The sequence below is a fragment of the Protopterus annectens genome, chromosome 7.part0, assembly GCF_019279795.1.
Source record: "Protopterus annectens isolate FY-2018-M chromosome 7.part0, PAN1.0, whole genome shotgun sequence".
Lineage (NCBI taxonomy): Eukaryota > Metazoa > Chordata > Ceratodontiformes > Protopteridae > Protopterus > Protopterus annectens.
Genome location: NC_056739.1, coordinates 623,671,376 through 623,689,586, shown reverse-complemented (window position 1 = coordinate 623,689,586; position 18,211 = coordinate 623,671,376). Strand labels below are relative to the sequence as shown.

The 18,211-nt window shown below is 40.6% G+C and overlaps 1 protein-coding gene across 1 annotated transcript in view; it reads left to right on the top strand.

Moving 5' to 3' along the window:
• VPS13C (vacuolar protein sorting 13 homolog C) overlaps positions 1 to 18,211 on the top strand; it is a 6,956,796-nt gene that overhangs the window by 2,541,130 nt on the left and 4,397,455 nt on the right. The window contains exon 28 of the mRNA XM_044076309.1: positions 5,332 to 5,391. Coding sequence (XP_043932244.1) covers positions 5,332 to 5,391 — 60 coding nt within the window. The remainder of the gene's footprint in view (positions 1 to 5,331; positions 5,392 to 18,211) is intronic.

The window sequence follows — 18,211 nt, the reverse complement described above, 5'->3', positions numbered from 1 at the left end:
TCTTCATATTTTCCAGTGTTCTCAGGAAGGCCGAGTGGGGTTCCTGGGTTTGGGAGGATGGTCTGTAGCAGGCTATAAACTGGAAGGCAGTTTTACCCACTAGTCGCACATGGATAGTCTCTGATGCTTCGTGCTGTGCCACCAACCTGGAGGTGTGGGTATCTTTGACGAATATTGATATCCCCCCTCCTTTTGTGGTTCGGTCCAAGTTTTGGTGCCAAAAGGCATGGTATGAGGTTTAACCTGGTAGTGCTGGGGTGCTCTCGAGAGCCTTGAACCAGGTTTCTGTTACTGCACGGATATCGATGTTCTCCATGCTAAGGAGAGTTTCGAGTGCGTGCATCTTGAGGTTTAGACTTCTGGCGTTGAGTAGCATTAGTCTTAGTTTCTTATCCCTTGTGATACCTATGGAGGTGGGTTTGTCTTTTGAGCCTTGCCTAAAAAAGACACTATGGGGGTAGCAAGAGCCTTTGCCAATATCCGAAAGCCCAGTGGTGACAGGTGCAAGCCGTCCATAGCGAAGCATCGTGGCTTGTCGAGCATGTCATCCCAGGCTGACAGGCATTGGATCCCCTTTGAATGACACCAATACTTAAGCCAATTGTTGAAATTGATAATCTTGTCTTCATACTGTGGCATCATTCTTGGTGAGGGTAAGATGCTACTCAAGGTCACCGGCCTGGGCTACATGTTCAGAGAGCTCCTCTGTCTCTCTTCATGTAGTCCAGGGAGGTACATCTCAGGTCATTCACACCAGCATGGACAATGATGGAGTCATATTTGTACTTGCCTTGGAGTGACCTGAGTGCTTGTGTTATGTGGTGGATCCTAGCGCCCGACAGGCAGCTCACCGTGACCTTCTTGTTCAGCCTGGTGAGCGGGACGTCAGTGTGCCTGATGATGGTCACCTATTACAAGTGTATCAGGTGTGTTGTTTAGCCTTAAGGGCTGTGACTGTTCGGCACACTGGCTTTGTGAGCTATGTGTTGCACGTGTTTTGTTTTGGGGTAGCGGTTGCTTGGGTGTCTGCTTTGGAGGTCTCTGCTGCTTAGGCAGATTTTTATTTAGAGCCTCCAAGTATGTTTTTGTGTGTTTGTGTTTGGTTTGCTGCCGTGGTAGGTAAATGTGAGACTGGAATTGTAGTGAGTGTAGTTTCCTTCTCCTGACTGGTTACGCCAGTACTGAGTTGAGAGAGCTTAGCCTCCAGTTTGGCTATATGGTTGCATCTCTCACATGTGTTGGAATTTGTTGGGAGGAGGAGAGGGTTGTCTGTGTACATTAGGCAGTTGTAACATTGCCTCAGGATTCCCAGGTTCACCAGCTGGACTGGAGAGGAGATTGACAACTGACCTTTGGACATGCTAGAATAGTATTGGGAATTCCTTTATAATTGAAAAAAGGGCCAATGGGGAACAAGTTACTCAAGGGGAGTTTGTGAGGGTGTAGTGCTTTTAATTTTTTAGTGCTGACTTATATAATTGCTTTAGTGAACAAGTGCTAGGCTTTAGCGTAGGAATAGGGTGTTTATTATGAGAACTAGATCAGTTCCAAGGCTCAAACCCAAATAAGTGGCGCTGCTCGATGCCGCGCTATGCACAAAATCACGCAAAGCCGTGCTACAGCGGGTTTTATACAGGCGGACTTGAAAGAGATAGAAATTGGCCCAAAACAGCCAACAGACTACCAGATTCCTCTGCTGGGAACACTCCTCCAGGGACAGATAAGCTGCTCCAAGCTCCCCACTGCCACTGGTGAACAAAAAAGCCTGCCTCTATCCAAGAAAGGAAATGGCAACACAGGAACTTTCCAAAAGTCCAGAATACAGCAAAGCCTGTATTTGGACTACTCTAGGTCAGGAAAGACGGGAAACAAGGATAACTTTTTTTTTTCTTTTTTTTTTTTTTTCTTTTTTGCAACAAACAACAGGAAATTGCAATAAATATGTAACACAGGCTAGCGCACTTGAGTGTGTAGCCTCAACAAGTAAATGCAACAAACAGGACAAACTTTAAAAGTGCAGGTGCAAAAACAACTTTAGACAGTTTAAAACAGTTCAAGAAGCAGAAATATTTGCAGTTTAGCTAGATCGGACAGTCGCCCAGATAGTAGCAGGAAAAAAACACTTTTATCAGGTTAGCAGTCACTCTTTTGGCCTCTCTGCTGCTAGCACCACTCTGCAGGACCAAAAGGAGCTTGGCTGAGTAGTAACAAGCGCAAAAACCTCGCCAAAGCGGGTTTTATAGAGGGGGACTTGAAAGAGCTAGAAATTGGCCCAAAATGGCCAATAGACTACCAGATTCTTGTGCTGGGAACACTCCTCCAGGGATAGATAGGCTGTTCTAAGCTCCCCACTGCCACTGGTGAGCAAAGAAGCCTCCCTTAATCCAAGAAAGGAAATGGCAACACAGGAACTTTCCAAAAGTCCAGAAATACAGCAAAGCCTGTATTTGGACTACTCTAGGTTAGGAAAGATGGGAAATGAGGATAATTTTTTTTTTTTTCTTTTTTTCAACAAATAGCAGGAAAATGCAGTAAATATGTAACACAGGCTAGCGCACTTGCGTGTGTAGCCTCAACACGTAAATGCAAAAAAACAGGACAAACTTTAAATTACAAGCGCAAAAGTGCGCTAAAGATGGCTTTAAAGCAGGGGGTTAGAAAGAGATAGGAAATGGCCCAAAACGGCCCATAAGCTATAGGTCACTGGGCTGGATCCTCTCCTCAAGGGACAGATAGGCTGCTCAGAGCTCCCCACTCTTACTGGTGAACAAAGAAGCTTCCTGCTATCCAAATAAGGATATGGGCAACACAGGAACTATGACACAGCCCAGAGATCAGCAATACCTGAAGACTGAACTATTCTAGTTCAGTAAAGGCGGGAAACAAGGATTTTTTTTTTTTTTTTTTTTTTACAAAGTAGCAGAAATTAGGTACAGAAACACAGTAAATGCTTTAATTCGGCTAGCGCACTTGAGTGTGTAGCCTACCAATTAAACTAAGCAAAAACAAACTTTAAAAGTGCAAAAAAAAAAACCTCAGAGATACAGGCAGGAATGCAATAAAACAACTTTACAGAGCTTATTTAGTAAAAGAAACAGAAAAGTCTATATATATACAGAAAAGCAGCTAAAACACACAAACACTTCAGATGCAGTGCAACCTAGAGCACTTGAGTTGTAGCAATATTAAGGCTATTACAGTTATAATAAATGCTCTGAAATATACTGCATATTTCCAAAATGTTTGAGAAGCGCAGTCAGAACACAAGGAAGTTCAGGCGAAAAAAAAAAGTTTTGTTTTTCTTTTTGAAAGGGAAAAAGGAGGAACAGAAGGCCTTATCAAATGTTCTCTCTGTATTAGGCAGAATGAGCTAATGATACTAGACTGGGAGGAGTGTCACAGTACGGGCGCACTAGAGACACAAATGAAAGTTACAGATAAGGATTTGTAAAGATACAGAATAGACAAAGTGCTATATATATATAAATTTTAAAAACAGTAATCTGTAAAAATTTCCTGTTTTTTCCTATAGAGTATACTTTTTGACATGATTGTATTTCAGAAGTAGTTCGCTTCATCTTCTTCAGTAGACTCCATACTAATACACATTTATAATACAATTCATTTAATTTCCTAGGCTGCATGCATTTGTAGAAACTGTCTTTGCTGAGATTGTGATTACTTTTCTTTTGGGGCTCCTTTTATTTGCCCTTCTCTACTTGTGGCTCTGAATTTTTTTTTTCACAGGCTCTGTACTGATTTGCTTTCTATTTTCTTCAGAGCAGGTTAATATATAGGAAATGTGGTAGCTTTTGCCCCTTTGGAGTTTTGACTTGCCTTAGTTTCCACAATGAGTAACAGAAAAGCTTTCTGCAGAGGCATTTGAAACTTGAGATAAGTATTCCTTATTCCTGCTTTAGAGATCTGAGTAGTATTCCTTCCTGCCAACGTAACATCCCAGTAATGTACTTGAGCATCTCACTCTTGACTGATTTGTCTTCTCCAGTTTTCCTTTTTTGGGGGGCCCCTGCTGCAGAAGTACATTCGTTCTTCCATGACCTGTGGCCCATTAGCTTTAGTTTGTACTGCAAAGTTTGCCAGATGTGACATGGTTCAAGGAAGACATTAAAAGTGCCTGATGTCACATGGCTCAAGGAGCACATTAAGTGGCATGGAATATTATCTGGACCACACAGCATGAGAATTTGTGGGTCATGTAGCTAAACATCTGCATATGACAAAACAAAATGCATTCAAAGCATAAAGCCGTAAGGGTCTGTTGGAGTGTTGATTTTAAGTAGAATATTCCCATTCTTTTTTTGTCTGACAGGGAGAGTATTTTTTTTACATAAAATATTCCCATACTTTTGTGCGTCTCAGCTTGGATGCATAGTGTACTAACAGTGTTGCAGTTTTCTTTTGCTGCCTCTCATATTTTACAGCAGCTGTGTATCTTGCCAGGAATATTTAACTTTTATTTTTTTTTGTTAGAGTATTATATATATTTTTTAATATTTTCCTTGTATTCAATCTCTGGTGTTAAGTGCAGGAAGGGTATCTTAATCTCATACATTTTCTGAAAATAATACAGAACTTGGAAAGATTCATTTGCATACTGAAAAAACACTTATTTAAAGCAATCAACTATGAATGTTTTATGTTTATTTAATATTTAATGACGCCTAATTATGCAGTTATTTAAGCTTCGCTTTGTCTATTTTTTAACTTCGTAATAATGTTAATTGATGACTGCATTTCATGCAATTTGATACTTGGTGGATTGCATTGAAGTTTCTGTTATTTGCTATGTAGTGTGAATTATTTTTAGTCTTATGTACATGGATATGTTTTGAATGCTTTTACTTTGTTTTTGCTTTATGTTAATGGCCTGGGACATGTCTGAAAAGGTTTATTGGGCCAGTGTACCAACCCATTTAACAAGTGGTGAAGAAATAAAAAGCAGGTTTAGTAGAAGTGTGCATTAAAGTGATGTGAATACCAGTGGCATAATGACATAGCGAGATGAACCTCTGACCTTAGTCAGATGATCAGAGTTTGACCAGTGGCTTTGATACATGTAAGGGAGTGGAACACTTCTGCAGCAAAACAGATACTTAATTCAGCCACCAGGAGGCATAACTGTAAAACAAGCCCAAGATGGCTGTTAGTATAACGGCTCGTGAGGAGGGAAGGGATAATGATCAACAGGCCATGGCTAAGAAGTAGCATAAAATGTGTAAAAACTCCTTAAAAATTAGTTAATTTATATTCAACACTTAATGAAATATTTGGCTTTTTCAAGTATAATTCATATTGATATGTCTTTTTCAGGCAGATAAAAATGGTCCCAATTTCATATCAGATTTTGACAAAACTGAACAAATGATTAAGGTAAGAGGAAAGTCATAATGATTTTTTTCATTTAAATGTTTTATTTTGCTTCAGTTCACATCAAAAGAATGCTCTCCTGTTCTTTTATAAAAGTCATCCAAAGTATTTTTTTAGACTACTTACACATTAGTCGTCTTTCATTTATTGCATGCACCTTTAGTATGCTGGGTGTAGGGTACTTTGTTTTGTAGTACTTAAACTTTTAATTCTCTTAGGTTCACTTTGAATCAGTCCATTTTTACTGGTCATTAAAGAGAATGAGGTAACCAGTGAAAAATACTGGAAAAATCATTCTCTTATCAAAGGAGAATGCAGCATAAATTAGTATTAGACTTTAATTCTGTTGCTTTTTGTATTTGCCAATCGTCTCTGTTGTGCACTATTTTTCATCAGAAAGCTGGTTCACAGAAAATCATGACAGGCACATCAGTTTTCACTAATACAGCTGAAGTGCACAGAGAACATATAAATGGGTTATTCGCTGTTAAGTTTTGCAAAAATTCCTTAATCTTGTGCAGGTTTCTCATTTAATCCCTCAATAAAATGTAATGTGTAACTATTACTTGTCTTCAGTCTGTAGCAGAGAACTGTTGTTTATCTATGTACTTACTGCTTAGCTGCCATATGAATTTATGTATACGTGTTTTAGTTGCTAGATATTCAGCTTGGTTAAAATCCATTTTCAATAGAGACTTGAAGAAAAGCTCCACCAATTTTGCTGAATGCAACAGTGTAAGTATATGCGAAGCAAAGCAGACCGTATCATGAGCAAATTCAGGACTGAGGTGGAAGAAAAATTAGTACTGTAACTATTTCAAATCCTACATGTGTCCCTCATTGACAGGGGTGACAGATGCTGACTGAGGTTTCTTTTTTGTGGATAAACTCTTAGCTAGGCTTGTAAGGGCCCCACGGTAGAGTTGCCACCTTTTCTAATGGCCAAAGTGGGACATTTTCGTGACAAACATCATTTTTACAGGCCGACACATACCCATGGTCAGTACAAAGGATAGAATTTAACTTTTTAGCGTAAATAATAGCTTATTCTTGTAGCATTTTAGTTGTCCTTCAAGGATGCATCTGCAGTCATAACATATGGGTTGTCCTGCCTCAGGCAGCCCTTCGGTCAGCCGGGTTCCAAAGTCTGGGTCTGGCCTCGGCTGATGTCGCACTTTCCCCGACGTCAGAGCTTCTGGGGTATAAAGGCATCAGCCGACACCATTTTCCCTAGTCTTTCTTGCTGCGCGGTGCCCGAAGCAGAAGCTGTTCGCAAGTGTACTCCACGGATGGATCTGATTTGTCAGACCATCAGGAAGGGGCCTACTCGCCTTATGAGGATTCAGATGCAGAAGATTCTATTCCTTCGGCCTCCCCACCTGAAGAATTTTCCTTTGGGGAGACTTTACACTCCATGAAGGAGCACTTTCAATGGCAGGGTCAGGATTTCTCTGATTCTAGAAAAAGATTAAGGACCTTTTTGCATTTGCCCCAGCATAGGCCCTTAGCCATACCACCTGTTCAAACTGTAATTGATGATGTGTACAACGATGTCAGTACTGCACCTGATTCTCTTCCCCCGGCCCCTGCCAAACTGACAGATATTACAGGGTCCCGGATTCTCACTTCCACCTGTATAAAGCCCATGCTGCAGACCCAGAAATTATTTCTCAGGGCCCTAAAGGGGTTGCAGCTGCTACTGCCAAAAATCCCCTACCCTCTTAAAGAGAGTCTAGAGCATTAGAGACATGGGGAAAAAAGGTTTATACATCTGCTACTCTTTCTGCCAGGGCATTAAACTGTCAATTCCATATGATACAGTACCAAGAATTTTTGTTAGATCAGCTGAATAAGAAGCTTTCTTCTCCTGAACCTTTAGACCGTAAATGCCTTCAGGATTTGGTACACAACTCTCAGCAGGTCAGTAATCATTTCTTAAAATGTGGCTATGATGCACTGGAGGCTTCATTTAGATCAGCTATGACTGGGGCAGTAATTCGTAGGCATGCCTGGCTGAAGGAGCAATCTTTGCCAGACCATGTCAAGGCTAAACTCCTCGATGCGCCAATGGAGAAACAAAATTTATTTGGCTCCCCTGCACAGGAGATTCTAAAGAAGGTGGAAGAAAAAGCAAAATCTGTGCAAACAGTAAAGGAATTCCTGCAGGTCCAACCTCCGAGGTTCAGCAGAAACTGGCCTACAAAGAATTGGTCCTTTCCAGACACCTCCAGAGCACAGAGGGGCAGGAACAGACGCCCTAGAGGCAGAGGTCAATCAAAGGGTGCCTACAGGGGCCGTCAGTGGCAGCCTGCCAACCAGAGGAGTACTGCCACAGCTACAACTACAACCACTACCACAGGACAGACCCAATGACTTGACTGATTCCGCCTACCAGGGATCAACTGGAAGCTCCCTTGGGCGGAAAGCTGTCTTTATTCTCGAAAAACTGGCATTGCATTACAAAGGATACATGGACATTGCAAACAATAGACAAAGGATACAGGTTTTACTTCCACACTTTGCCAAAAAGGGGCAGAATGCCCAACCTTCCACCAAACCAGAAGGCAGAGGCTTTAAGACAAATCAGCAATTTACTTCAGATGAAAGCTATAGAAAGGGTACCATCTATAGAACAAGGCCAAGGATTTTACTCCAGATTATTCCTGGTACCAAGAAAAGAAAACCAATGGAGGCCTATTCTCGACCTGTCCGTGCTCAACACTTATCTAATTGTGCCAAAATTCAAAATGCTGACCCTACAGCAACTTCTTCCCATGCTGGGCAAGGTGTCTTGGCTGGTGACTCTAGATCTCAAGGAGGCATACCTGCACGTCCCTATCCGACCAGATTGCAGAAGACACCTCAGATTTCTTGCAGGATCAGAGCATTATCAATTCTTAGCATTGCCCTTTGGCTTATCTACTGCACCCAGAGTATTCACGAAATGCCTGGCATCAGTAATTGCACATTGCAGACTTCAGGGAATTCAAATTTATCCATACCTGGACGACTGCCTAATACAAGCGGACAACAAGAAAAAATTGTTAAAGGACTTGGCGTATGTCATACACCTGCTACAGGCCTTGGGATACACAGTCAACATCCAAAAGTCAAGACTAGTGCCATCCCAAAGGATAACCTTTTTGGGTGCGGATCTGGACACAATCACTCAGATGGCTTTTCTCACAGAAGAAAAACAAAAACAACTTCCAGATTATTTCATGATTTTGACAAGACAAACTCAGCTTACTGCAAGGAAAGTCCTGCTGGCCCTGGGTTACATGGCATCCTGCATAATCCTGATTCCACATGCCAGGCTGCATATGAGAAAATTACAATGGTACCTAAGGAATGTATGGTCTCAACACAGTCACAGTATAGAAACCATGATACCAATCATTCCATGCCTTCAAAAGGAATTCCTGTGGTGGGCTCAGGCCTGCCAGTCCAACAGAGGGTTGCCTTTCAACAAACCAAAAACAAGGCAGACCATCACCACGGACGCCTCAGACCGAGGATGGGGAGCACACATGGAGGACAAATGCATCCAAGGCCTATGGCCTCAAGGGCAGCTAAGTATGCACATAAACCAAAAGGAAATGCTGGCAGTGAGGCATGCAATCGAGGCATTCAAACCCTTCCTCCAGCAAGGACATCTGTTAATAAGGACGGACAACACCACGGTCATGTGGTACATAAACAAGGAGGCACACATTCCTACCCTCTATGCCGGATGGCAATGAATCTGTGGAACCTATGCCTGAATCTCAATATCCAGCTGCAGGCCAAATTCGTACCAGGAAAAGAAAATTCACTAGCAGACAGCTTAAGCAGAACTACCACGGATGCACACGAATGGATGCTGCATCCAGACATCTTCAAACTCATAACAAAGAAATGGGGAATGCCAGAGATAGATCTGTTCGCCTCCCCACTCAACCACCAACTGAAGAAATTCTGCTCAAGGACATACCACCCACAAGCCTGGAGGGTGGACTCTCTCTCTTTCAGTTGGAATGCCCTAAAAGTATATGCCTTTTCACCTCTCCCATTGATATACAAGGTTCTACTGAAGATCAGGGAGGAACAGCCAAAGGTGATATTAATAGCTCCGGACTGGCCAAGACAACACTGGTATCCGCTACTGAGAAGCATGTCTCAGGCAAACTCATGGCCTCTTCCCCTATGGCCTCTTCTTCTAACGCAGAACAATTTCAAGACCCTGCATCCAAACTTGAAAACATTGCAACTAACTGCCTGGAAAATTCCTTAAAACCAAACTGTTTTATCTCAGAGGGTGAAGGACATTATCCTGGAGGCTCGCAGACCTTCCACAAGGAAGACATACTCAGCTAAATGGAAGAGATTTCTCATTTGGAGCACATCAAAGGGCACAGATGTCACAGTGGCAAACCTAGCACACATCCTAGAGTACTTAGCAGAATTGTTCCACAATGGCCTGTCTTATTCTTCCATTAAGATTCATGCTTCAGCAATTTCAGCAGAATACAATATGGATCCACCTATCTTCTCTCACCCTCTGCTCAGACAATTTTTGAGAGGGATCAAAAATGTTAAACCTCCAAGGAGACCCCCTCTACCTGCATGGAATCTCAATTTTGTGCTGGAAAAATTGACACTACCTCCTTTTGAACCAGCAGCATCAGCAGACCTACAGTTTTTATCTTGGAAAACTGCTTTTCTTCTGGCAATCACTTCAGCAAGAAGAGTATCCGAGTTACAGGCATTAATGGCAGTGCAGCCTTTTCTTATTTTCCACCAGGATAGAGTGTCACTGAGAATCAATCCTACTTTCATGCCAAAGGTGGTATCCAGGGTATCCTTGAATCAAGCTATTCATTTACCTACTTTCTTCCCTAACCCACAGAACAAAGGAGAAAAACTTTTGCACACCTTGGATATACACAGACAACTACGCTACTATCTGGACAGAACTAAAACCAACAGAAAAACTGACTAACTTTTTGTAGCATATGCAACTGGGGTGCAAGGAAGAGCAATTTCCAAACAGATAATTTCAAAATGGATAGGAAATTGCATTCGTTTTTGCTACTCCTTTCATGGAAAGACAGCTCCTGAAAATATCAGGCCTCATTCCACAAGGGCCACAGCCACCACTCCAGCTTTCCTACGAGGGGTGGCTACCAATGACATTTTAGAAGCTGCTACTTGGAGCTCCGTGCATACATTTGCCAAGCATTACAATCTACCTTTATACTCCAGATCCCGAGCAGGGTTTGCAACTGCAGTTCTGCAGGGGATCTTAATTACACCATCCTTCTCTTAGTACCTCCTCCCCCAGTTTGGCTATGGTATTCTACCCATATGTTATGACTGCAGATGCATCCTTGAAGGACATAGTACAGTTTTGTACCTACCATAAATGTAGATGTCCGATAGGTATGCATCTGCAGTCAGGATTACCCACCCTCCTTCCCCTCTGTGGTATTCCTAGGGTGCTTACCCCTCTTTCAGCTAGCTGGGGGAATCTATTATGGTGTATTTGTTTGTTTGTATATATATATATATGTATATAATTTGCTACTGTTTGGAACTTTTCAGCATTTATCCAAATTTAGCCTTCCTAGAGGGCACCTGGCATCTGGGGCAAGAAACACTGAGGAAAATGGCGTTGGCTGATGCCTTTATACCCCAGAAGCTCTGACGGGGAAAGTGCGACATCATCCGAGGCCAGACCCAGACTTTGGAATCCGGCCGACCGAAGGGCTCCCTATGGCAGGACAACCCATATGTTTTGACTGCAGATGCATACCTATCGGACATCTACATTTATGGTAGGTACAAAACTGTACTTTGCTTATTCTGTTTCTTATAACATTTAGGTATTTTAGATACAGAATAACTGTGTTATGCAACTATTACATAAAATATTGGACATAATTATGTCCTACAATCTCAGGACATTTGCCATTTTTAATATTTTTTGTCAGGACACAACTGCCCAAAGAGGGACTGTCCCTCGCAAAGTGGGACAGGTGGTAACCCTACCCCACGGCCATTAGTCTAGTAACCTCTTATGATCCTACATGCTGAATTTCTTTCAGCAGTGCAGATAAATTAACAGTAATTTCATGCTTTTTGTGTAAATCGATATTCTATGTTTTTAGTTTATTAAAGTTCTGAGTTGTTGAATCGGCCATAGCCTTTCATCTTTATTTGAATGTTTATGAAAAGCTGCACCCATGTGTATTATACTCCATGAACATGCCTCACTGACTTTTATGAATATTGTTCCTGGTAAAATTTCTTTACTCCATTTCCTTTCAGAGGATGGTGATGACTGCATGAATAACCATGGTTGATGACTGTAATAAGTCATTGACCTTGGCACTCGACGTACTAGCCTCAAGCCATGATTGCCTGGTATATTGAAGTGGAAGTAGGGCTTTGATACTCTCATGATCTCACAATGAGAAAGGCATAGGCTGGAGTGTCATTGGCCCAGGATGATTCTGCCATCAGGTACACTCTACTATCAAGTGGCACCATTGAAATTACAGTAGTTTCAGTCCTATGTCCTTCCTCTTGTATGGTGCTTTGACTTTCCAGCTTATGAGTAATTTGACTTTCATCTTATGTCTGCAATCAGCAACTTGTAGGCTGGAACATTATCCTCTAGAAATGATTCTGGGTGACCTTGATGTTTAGTTCAGTGATTTTTTTTCAAGTCTTGGTCTCTCCACTGAGGCATGTTTTTTTCCATTAATGTTAAAAGCTTGTGTTACTCATGTCAAGAAATGATCATTAGACCAATATGTTTGACAGTTACCACCCAGTCTCTAACCTTCCATTATTTGGGAAAGTCATTGAGAAAATGTGTGTACAAGCAGCTTGAGACATTTAACAATCAGTGGGTTTACAGATCGTTTTCAAACTTACCATAGGATATAGAGTGCCCTTGCCAGAGTTGTCAGTCACATATTAATGGCAGTAGACCAGCGGTGCTATTTGGTAGTAGTTCTCATGCATCTGTCTGCAGCATTTGATATCACAGACCATGGCCTATTGATTGAGCATCTATGCATATACACTGCTATCTCCTTGAAGCTGCTTCAGTGATTTATGTCCTACCTCTCAATCTGCAGTCAAAATGTGTACCTTGGAATTTGAATTTTCATCATATGGTTTTGTATTTGTTAGCAGTTTCCTGTTTATATTTTAAGTATTTTTTTAATTGTATCTGTTTTAACTGTTTTCAAATCATGGTTAACTTTAATCAATGCTTTGTTGACTTTGATCTTACAACTTCTTGGAAAACTGTTTTAAAACTGTCTAAGCCAGTATTAAGTAATTCCAGCAAATAGCCCCACCTTTTTCTTACTTAAATGATCTAACTTTTGGATTTAAATCCTGGAGTATTTCTTGTCAGAGGAGTGATAGGCTAGTTCAGAAATTGTGACTCCTTTGAAGCAGGTTAGAAGGGCATTTGCTATTGGTTGTTGAGTTCTAAGAGCTTTTTAAAACCGTTATACTGCATTTAAACTACTGCTGGTTTGTGCAGTTCCAGGCCATTCAACAACACAGTTAAGTATTGGAAGACATTTCCTACATTTGTCTTGTTGTATTCTTAAGAAACACTCTGTTTTTGATTGCCTATTATGTTAATTTGAAGTCAAACTTTCCTCCCTTTCAGACTTCCATAAGGGCTACACATTGAGTAACAGCTTAATTTCAGCTCTCCCAGTGTTAAAACAGAAATTCAGAAGATAGAGAGCCAGTAAACTCTTATTATTAGGTAAATTTCAGTAACTGGCTAGTAATGCTAGTAAAAGAGAACCTGAAAGAAAATCAGTCACAAAAGTTGAGGAAAAACACTGACTGGAAAGAATTCTGCAGCTGTTCAGCAAAAAGCAGTGTAAGCTCCACCTTTGGGTGTAAGACATGGCTTCCAGTAACCTAGTGGAAAAAATAAATCAAATGTACTCAGAGCTGACTAAAATAAATAAAACACTGACAGAGTATCACCTCAAATAAATGTAAGAAGCTTTAAACAGATATGCCGATGAGGTGAGAAAACTCCAAGAATTAGAGGTGAAAATGAAGGAAAGGCTGGCGGAGTACAAGACTGCTCAAGAAGAGATGTTTCAAAAAATAGAATTAGAAGACAGAACACGTAGGGAAAACCTGAGATTTTTTGCTGTACCAGAGAAGATGGAAGGACCAGGCTTTATTAAATTTATGAAAGCACAAGTAAGCAACTGGACTGATAATTCTACAGCAGGATTTCTTAACTGAATGGGCACATTGCGTGTCTGCTCCAGACCTGGCCATGAGAAAGCATCCTAGACGCTGAATAGTAAAGATGCAATCCTATCAGCAGAAGGAGTTGATTGTGACAAAACTGTGGCAGAGTACTAAAATTGGGAGACACTGTTTGTGGAAAATGATTACTCACTGTACACCAGGAAGAAGAGGAGTAAATTTATTCCAATAATCACTAAGCTAATAAAGATGTCTGACTTTAATTGTCTTAGTTTCTGGTGCCATTCTATGGGGATGCAATATTTGTCAACGTGGAGGGAGATGATCAACAGACCATGCTGCTTTGCCAGGGATGGTCTGCACCTCTCCCCTCCAGACTTTTGAATATTCGCTAAAACATAGTCTTCCCCATAGTTCCTTTTTAGGCAATGCCAGACAAAGTATTTCTGACGCAGCAAATCAGAACCAAGAAAATATAGAGGTGTGTGTTACTGCTGAATGCTAGGACTCTAAACAAAAAAAATATCCACTCCCTAGAAGCTTTCTTCACCGTCCAGAATGCTAATGTCTGAGTTGTCACTAAGACATGGTTTAAAGCCGCAGAGAGCACACTGACAGTGCAAGGTTATAATGCCTTCCAAATATTTAGACCAGCTACTACACAGATGAGGACTAAAGGTGGAGGTGTCTGGATTTACATCAGAAATGTGGCTCAAGGCTGGTCAAACAGGACGATGCACTTGAGCTTCTCCATGTTCAAATCACCATAGGCAAAATACACTATCACTTCCTTTTAAGTTATATGTCCCCCTCTGTCACCAAGGAAACTCGTGCCATGTTCTTAAACTTATTGGAAAAACTCACTATCCATTGCAATGCCATAGTCATGGATGACTTCAACTCATTAACCCCCCAAGTACCTTCTCAGGGCGCTTTAGCGCTTGCATCCGAGCACTCTCTGAGAAGCTAGAAATTGTATGCTGTTCCACCCAAGTGCCTTCCACAAGCACCGGTAACTTTGCGGTCAAGTTTTAGCTCCACTGTTAAAAATTAAGTTGAAAAAGTACCTGAGCTTTGTCAGATACCTTCTCAACTTAGTTTTCAGCATGGAATGACATCAGGTTCATATTTAAGTTTTACGAGAAAATCGACTTGCCATGCACTGTGCATCTGCTTGTGATCACAGCAAGCTGATTCTTTGTGTTGCAGTTGTCAGTATCTAGTAGCGTGAGTCTTGCATTTAATTTTCACATTTCCTTTGTCGGTCCGTTAGTTAAACATTAGTTACTTAAATGGTTTGAGTTTGTGACTTGTGGTAGCGTTTACAGTTCTTTGATTTTTTTTTTTTTTTAATTCTGGCTGTTTTCCATTGTCAGGAAAGTGAAGCTTTTGTCAGGGTTCTTTTTAAGACGTTTTCCTAGCTGTTATAGAACTGCACGCGGTGTTGTGTACTAGGAATATTCCAAGTAGTTGTCTTCAGTGGGAGGAGTACGGTGTTTTAAAACCCTTGTCTTTCACTTTGTGTTTTTTTTTGTCTGGCTGAGACTTCATTCATTGTCTTGCATTTACTTTACTGTACTTTCTGGCTCCAAAATCGAATAATTGGAAAACATTTTTGATATGAAAAATATCACTTCTTCCTCCCTTTGTTTCCCTTTGGTGCAGCCTCCTTTGCATTATTAGAAATATGTTGTTTAAAAAAACAGGCTCACTGAAACTAGATTTTTCAAGTGTAGCTCAAGTTCTAAACTGTTACAGTTTACTCAAACCAAAATGACAACTGAATAGAATAAAACTAAATGAGTCACTCAACATTAACGAGATGGCAGCTTATTGTTTTTATTGGTATGCCCTTGCTGTCCCGAATTAAGAGTATAAATGAGGTTTCATGAAGTTGTCATGTTGCAGATCGGTTACGTACTGTGAATATGTACTCTTGAATTAAATTTCACATTATGTCTGTAACTACTGTAGTAGTTTCCTGCACAGTGAGATGTTAAATGTGTTATGTGCATTGAAAAAGCTGCAAGTTGTTGATTACAATTGTTTCTGGATGGTGGTGAGTTGTCTTTTTAAAGAAGTTGCAATTACTCTTTCTAAATAAATTATAACAATGAGTTGCACATGTCTTTAATGGTCTCACTGTGAGAATTAGATGAGCCAGCAAGACCAGTGCAGCATTCAGATGGTACCACTTTCAAACAAGCTTTTGCTTCTCATGGTTGGCGTAGGCTCATTAGGTGTTATAGTCCCCAAGCATAATGCTTGTTAAGGAATATGATACTGTATTGTCAGTCTTTGTGGTATTTGTGGACTTCAAGAAGTTAGTTGCATTTTAGGTTCATGTTTCAGACTAATGCTCAGCTGAATTCAGCATCTTTGTTTTTTCTTCCAGATGTGAGTGTCCAAAAGCTACTGCGTCTGAGAAAACTGTTAGCCTCTTGCATAGGCTCTGAAACAAAGTCAAATTTGTAAAGCTGTCTACAGCTCGTGGACACGTTTATATATTTTATTACACAAACTCACTTAAAGGAAAACGCCCTTAAATTCTAAAATTATTTTAATCCTATGTTGAAGTTGTGTACAGTACCGATGCATCAAGATCAGTATGTTTCCTGTTCCATTAAACTATGTCTTGCTCCTTGGCAAGTTAGTTATTGCGACCTGCCATATTCATTTAATTGTGCAGTGTTTCTTCTTCATCGTAGAAACAGAAGTTCATTGTCTAGGGGACTAAAGCTCCATAATAGGAAGAACTAATGATAATAAAAAGGAAATAACTTTTGCATAGTGATAGACATACAGTTGTATTGTAAGAGTAAAGCAATACATTTTTAGCAGCACAAGAAAAGTTGTGATAGTTTGAAGAAGATAATTAGAAAAAAATATAACATGGTTATTATGGAAAGAAAAGAAAGAAGAGGTAAAAATGAAGAATGACAGATGTAGAACAGGGAAGGAGATGAAAATTGTAGAGAGAGGAAAAGAACCTAGAGGAAGTGAAAAAAACAAAAAGGAATGGGGGGGGGGGGTTGCAAGGGGTAGATTAAGCCCAAGTAAGGATGTTATGTCATTATGTTGATGGTATGTTAGCAGTTATTAAAAAGACACCTTTACCAGCCATGTGAGACAAGTAGTAATAATGGAATGATAAAATGGAAAGGATAGGAGAATGACAGAAACAATGGTTTTGTGTGTGAAGTGAAGATGCCTGTTTGGGCAGTACCACTGGAGAATTTGTGAGGGGAAAAAAAAGCATATGGTTGGCATATTGGTTAAGGTGTTTACCTTGTAGGCATAAGGTACAGGGTTTGATTCTCACATGACATAATTGGCTAGGCTTAAAATGACCAACAAGGGTAGTTAGCCTAGTACTAATCTGTGTACCTATGAAAAATGTGCGTGCTTAATTCCGAAGTCCGGTATGGTGAGTGATGTATTTATCTTCAAAATATGTACACTTTATTTATAGCTATAAAAATCCTCACACACTGGTGATTTATCTCTTACATTGTATTGTTATATATGTATTTTAACATGGAATTTGCATTCTGTTTATGGCTGATAAAGAATGTTAGATGGGAATAGTTTGCCCATTACTTCACTTTTTTGAGATTTCAGGTCTTGCTCCTAAAGCTGCTGAATGTGTTAGTCTGAATATTGGCAACATTTTTAGTCTTGATGTCAGTTAATTTATGGATGTTTTCTCGCTTATTGTTTCGGGTACGGCAAGTTTGAAGAATTTGCCTCCCGAATTGTGGAGGGGTTAAGCTTTTACTAAGAAAAACCTGCATTCTTGTTATTTCCTTTGTCTTGGCACTGAGAGTATTTACGTTTAAAAAATTGTTTGAGAAATAATCACTTTGGTTTGTGTCTTTCGGCTTTTCCCGGTTAGGGGGTCGCCACAGTGGAACTCCGGTCTGCTAATGATTGACAGTTGATTTTTACGTACCGGCTTGCCAGGCCTGATGCACAACCTTCAACGAAAGTACACCCACTCACGCATGTCTCCACGCAGAATACGCTCTAGCTGAGAATCGAACCGGACAGCGTGTTACTGTGAGGCAACAACGCTACCGCAGCACCACCACCACGGGTTTGTTTGAGGAATAATCACTGAAAATTCAAATTCTGCCAAAAGTATTTGAGTAATGATATTGTCAAAGTGATGACACAATCTTGGGATGATGTTTACAGAACTGTAGTAAGACACAGGTGATCTATTGTGTTCTGTATAGCAGGACTCAATTTACTAAAGCAGTTCTTGTAGGTTATATGAGATGTACTTTTCTGATTGCAGGCCAAAACTGGTGGGCTATGGCTGACCAAGTTTGCAGATGACTGCTAGCTGGGTGCTGTCGTCAATCTCCCTAGTGACGTGGACATCCTCCAAGAGGGTCTCACCCAAACAAATGACTGGTGCCAGAAACATGGCTTTAAGCTAATTACAAAAAAAATACATCATCATTCCCTTTGGGGAGAGTGACGTCCCCACAAGTTATCACATTAATAATGTCCTAAGCACAAAATCAGTTGTGAGGGATTTGGGCACCTAGACTGATAGCAACCTGACATTTGA